The sequence below is a fragment of the Rhineura floridana genome, chromosome 2 (assembly GCF_030035675.1).
Source record: "Rhineura floridana isolate rRhiFlo1 chromosome 2, rRhiFlo1.hap2, whole genome shotgun sequence".
NCBI lineage: Eukaryota > Metazoa > Chordata > Lepidosauria > Squamata > Rhineuridae > Rhineura > Rhineura floridana.
In genome coordinates this window covers 75,772,243-75,777,585 of record NC_084481.1, presented here as the reverse complement: position 1 = coordinate 75,777,585, position 5,343 = coordinate 75,772,243, and the positions used below count along the sequence as shown (strand labels likewise).

The 5,343-nt window shown below is 47.3% G+C and overlaps 1 protein-coding gene across 2 annotated transcripts; it reads left to right on the top strand.

The window, feature by feature from the left end:
- Positions 1-1,480: 1,480 nt before the first annotated feature.
- On the top strand, positions 1,481-3,870 carry LOC133378172 (uncharacterized). Of its 2 annotated transcripts, none has more exons than XR_009760897.1 (2): positions 1,481-1,597; positions 2,784-3,870. XR_009760897.1 is itself a non-coding variant. In XM_061612955.1 (2 exons), the coding sequence occupies exons 1-2, from the start codon at positions 1,813-1,815 to the stop codon at positions 2,939-2,941; spliced, it is 624 nt and encodes a 207-aa protein (XP_061468939.1). In that variant the 5' UTR covers positions 1,702-1,812; the 3' UTR covers positions 2,942-3,870. The 2 variants fall into 2 exon arrangements, 1 of the variants encoding a protein (XP_061468939.1); XM_061612955.1 differs by lacking the exon at positions 1,481-1,597 and adding an exon at positions 1,702-2,278.
- Positions 3,871-5,343: the final 1,473 nt, after the last annotated feature.

Below are 5,343 nucleotides of genomic sequence, written 5' to 3'. Positions count from 1 at the left end.
TCAGTACAGCCGATCAAAATCCAGGTAAAGCAAAACCTTCCCCCTCCTCGCATTCAGCAGTACCCTTTGTCCTTAGAAGCACGGGAAGGAATCCGTCCCATTATTGAGGGGTTTATCAGAAAGGGAATTATACACCCCCAACGCACCCCATGCAACTCTCCCATTTTGCCTATCAAGAAACTCCCAAAGAACCCAGGAGATCCTGTTAAGTGGAGATTTTGTCAGGATTTGTGAGCCGTGAACAGATTTGTTGTGCCCCTCCACACTGCAGTACCAGATGTGGCCACAATCGTCAGCCAAATTCCTTGGGATGCTCAATGGTTCACAGTAATAGACTTAAAAAACGCTTTTTTAAGCATCCCTTTGCACCCAGAATCTAAATATCTGTTCGGCTTCCAATGGGAACATTGCAGTATGGTTTGGGATCGAATTCCTCAGGGATATCGAAATTCACCACAAATATTTAGCCAATGTTTAAGAGAAGATCTGATAGACTTCACCTCACCTGGAGGCTCTACTATTATTCTTTATGTAGACGATGTCTTATTGACCAATGTGACTGAGAGCAGATTGCGGGAAGATGGTAAGGCACTCTTACGTTACCTCCATTCCAGAGGACACAAGGTAGACCCTAAGAAATTACAATGGGTCTCCCAGAGAGTCAAGTACCTGGGATTCATACTGACACCAGACGGCAGACAGATGGACCCAGAAAGGATGTCTGCAATACAGCAATGCCCGCTACCCCGCTCCAAGAAGCAGCTGAGGGGATTTTTAGGCATCATTGGATTCTGTAGACAATGGCTCCCTTCCTGTGGGGAACTCTGTAAACCTCTACATGCTCTCACAACTAAAAAGGCTGCAGACCCCCTTGTGTGGGGCCCCGAGTCGATATCAGCGTTCCAGCAACTAAAAGACAATGTGGCGATCTCAATGTCTCTCCGGCCGCCGAACTACAGTAAGCCTTTTCATTTGTTTGTGCACGAGAGGGAGGGGGTAGCCAGCGGAGTTCTGACCCAGAAATGGGGTCCTAGCCACTTCCCGGTAGCATTTTATTCACAACAAATAGACAATGTGGCAAAGGGCACCCCCTCCTGCACACGCGCTCTAATGGCGGCGGTGCTCTTAGTGCGAAAGAGCAAAAGCTTAACTCTGGGGCATAATACTGTTGTATGGACTTCTCATGCGTTATCAGCTCTCCTCCGCAGAGGCACAGCCCAAATTTTTTCAGCTCAAAGACAACAACAACTTGAGGCAGAATTGCTGGAGGATCCTAACTTGACCTTCAAGAGATGCGGTCAGTTGAACCCAGCCACCCTGATGCCTGATCTCCCTGCACCCTTGGACAATCATGATTGCGTGGAAGTGGTTAACTCCACCCTCCAAGTAAGACAAAATTTGTCTGACGAGGCATTGTCCAACCCAGATCTGATCCTTTTCACGGACGGGAGTTCCTTCTACCTTGAGGGAACGTGGTATACAGGCTATGCTGTTGTTAACCAATGGGAACCAGTGGAAGCAGCCGCCCTCCCTGGTCGATGGGGCGCGCAAGCAGCTGAACTATATGCACTGACCAGAGCCTGCCAAATAGCAGAGGGTAAGACTGTTTCTATTTTTACAGACAGCCCATATGCTTTTGGGGTCATTCATTGCCACATCCACCTGTGGAAATATAGAGGGTTTCTAACTGCGGGGGGAAAGCCTATTCAACACCTGTCTTTAGTGCAGAGATTGCTAGAAGCAGTTCAGAAACCAGCGGAAATAGCTGTCATTCATTGCAAGGCGCACACCAAAGATCGCGATCCTATAGCAATGGGGAATGCCCTAGCAGACATTACAGCCAAGAAAGCAGCAAGACTCCCTCTTTCTTTTCCTACACTGGCATTAATTACTGATGATTTCCAACCCACCACTTTAACGTCTGTACCCCCAAAGGAAACTCGAGCTTGGGAAGCGCTGGGGGCCAGCTACAGGAATGACTTGTGGGTTATGCCAGATGGAAGAGCCTGTCTACCTCGCTCCATGTATTTCGCGGCAGTTACCTGGCACCATAATAAAGGAGGACATTATGGAACTCATGCTTTGGTAGACACAATATCCAGGTTTTGGTACGCCCCTGGCATTCAATCTGTATGTGCTGCAACTGTAAAAGCCTGTAGTCTGTGCCAGGCTAACGGACCTGCTTTACCAAATAGAGCACCACGAGGGGGGCGACCAGCAGCAGCTGCACCCTTCCAACATTTGCAGATGGACTTTGTCGATTTACCACCAGCAATGGGTAAAAAACATTTACTTGTTATTGTCTGCACCCTAACATCCTGGGTGGAAGCTTACCCCACCACAAACGCCACCGCACTCACAGTGGCAAAGTTATTATTGAAGGAAATCATTCCGAGGTTTGGGGTTCCAGAGACTATTGATTCTGATCAGGGCACCCACTTTACCGGACAAGTTTTAAAACATGTAGAAGAAGGCTTGGGTATCTCCCACCTCTTTCACACCGCTTACAGGCCACAATCCACTGGAAAAACTGAGAGACAGAACAGGGAATTGAAATCATTTTTAGCAAAATATTGCCAGGAAACCAGATTAAAGTGGCCTCAGGCACTCCCTATTGTCCTTTTCCACATGCGTACCAGGCCCACTCGAGCTCTGGGTCTCTCTCCCTACGAGTTGCTGTACGGTCATCCGCCCTCCAAGGGTGGGGGCCTCCCAAAGCCTGATGTGTCCCTGTTGGGGGCGGAGCATGTGACTTGTTCTCAGTTTCTTTCTTTACACAACAGATTGCGAGCCTTGTGGCACACGGCCAGGTATGCGCAAACGGTTCCATTCGAAGAGCAAGTGCACCCTTTCCAGCCAGGTGATTTCGTGTGGGCGAAAACGTTTGTCCGTCGCAGTCCGCTCCTGCCAAGATTCAGCGGTCCTCACCAGGTTTTATTAACTACCCAGACGGCAGTTTTCTTGGAAGGAAGGAAGTCTTGGATTCATCACGCACACGTAAAGCCTGCCGTTGTAGACTTCAGCCCCGCGGAAGTACCGGACGTGCCACCCCACGACGGACAAGAACTTGTGGACTCAGAGGACAGAATTGTGCCAGCGTTACGCTTAAAAAGAGACCCCGTGACTGATCTATGGGCACCAGAGACTATCCCTTTCCGCACAGCCAAAATATCATGAACTATTTTACGCCTCAGGACTGCGGGGTTCTCTATTGTATTCTTTGTGTACTTGTGCAACTGAGCCTTGTTTTCCCTCTGTGTTGTCCTGATGGAATAAAAATATGCACGAGGGAGGACTACAAACCTCCTCTCGCTGGGATCCGAAATGGACTGCCAAATCCGAAGGTACTGGGTGAGTGTCCAGATCCTTACCTTTACCATGTGCTTTTAATTCATAATCAACCCTTCACTGTAGAAATCACAGGATGGAAAACAAAGTGTCAGAAAGCAGCTGTAGTTTTTCAACACAGCCTCAATGGCTTCCTGGTCACTCAGTGTGTGAGGGCAGACATAGCATGGGCCATTTACTTGGCTGTAAATTGTACGCCAGCTACAGGACTAACCAGAGCCTCAGCATGCCCTACATCACTGGACCCCAAATCCGTTCTTCAAGAATATTCTGTTTTTACCTATCGCAATTTGGGAACAACAGCACCTAAGTTTTGCATTGGGTTAGGGGAATATAATTGTTATATTGCTTTGCAAAGGAGCCAGCTCAACCGGTTTGCTCCCCCGAGTCTATCCGACTTAACTTCAAAGCCCTCTTTGAAGCCTCTCACTCCCCCATCCCTCACACTTCAAGGGGAAAGCTGGAAAGCAAATATTTTTCTCTCTCTTTTGGAAGCGTCAGCCCCACAAAACGGATCCTGTTACGTATGCGCCCACACTCCCCCTCATGGAGTTGCAGGGGTGCCCCTCATAGGTGCGCCCCTATCTTTAAAAGAAGTTTTAAGTTTTAAAAACTGGCAACCAGCTAAAGAATTAGATGGTCCTTTGGATACCAGTGGGCCACTTCAGGGGGAAGTGTGTGTAAGTAGCAGCCCGCGCGCCAACATGGGACTCTCCTGTAAATTCATTCTTAACCAGAGAAAGGGGGGCTCTTGGGGGGTTTTCAACAACGCTCAGTTACTTAACACAGCAACCACAACCAATGACATATGGGTGCAGGCTTGGGCTACCCTCATTCCCCAAGATGCTCAGAGCCCTGACTTATTCTCCTTTATTCTTTCATTATACACCAAGCCCACTCCCCAAGGATTATGGTGGTTGTGCGGCCATAGGGCTCAGCAGAGGCTGCCAACCCTAGTAAGATGGACTTGCACTTTGGGAAGGGTTATGCCTGGGATTAGAACCACTCTTTCTCTCCCTACAGCCAGGCACCGAAATCGAAAAGACACAGGGGAGGCAGTGTTGCGAGGATTTTTTCCACATTATGGGGCAGCCCAAACCTATCAAGACCTAATTAAACTTTCTCAAGACTTTGAGGATTTTTTAAATGATACCACAGCCTCATTGCGAGATTTGACTAACGAGCAGGGACAAATTCGGACCATAACTTTACAAAATAGGTTAGGAATTGATTATTTATTGGCCAGCTCAGGGGGCATTTGTTCTTTGATTGGGAGTGAATGTTGTACTTCAATAACGGACCGGAAAGCTGATGTTTTGCAACATTTAAATCACCTTAACACAGTTTACGACGACATGGAACGCATCAAAACCTTTTCCTCCTTCCCAAGCCTCACGGAATGGTTCAAGCAATGGCCTAGCTGGCACCAGATTTTACTTTAAATTTTTCTTGGAATTTCAGGTCTGATTTCCTTATGCTGCTGTATACAATGTCTACCTAGCTTATTCTCCCTCTTTTCAACTCTTGGAACTCAGTTCCTGAGAAGGCCCCCTTTCCCTAATGACTTTTCCCTTCACAGCCACTCTTTCACGCCTCGGAGTGACTGCTACTAGTAACAATAATGGTGCAGCTGTAACTCAAACAAGTCTTGTTTGAATTTTAGCTGCATATCAGGGAATTGTTAGGAATAAAATTATTCCCGACCCCAAAAGGTTGCCCAGGGTTGTCAGGAGTGGTTTAAAGGAACCTACATTTCTGTCAGAACCAATGTTGCAAAGATTTCTGGAACCCAGAGAAATACAACTCAAAATTCAGTTTCTTCCCTCATGAGAAAAACCCCGAAGGCGCCTCTCTGACCGTAAACATCTCTGTAAAAATGAGATAACATGTTTCCCTTCTGATATTATTATTTCACTCTGTCTTAAAGCCACTATACTCTTCCTACAACATTGTAAGCTAGGTCAGTACAAACAAGACATTTTCTCATAATATCTT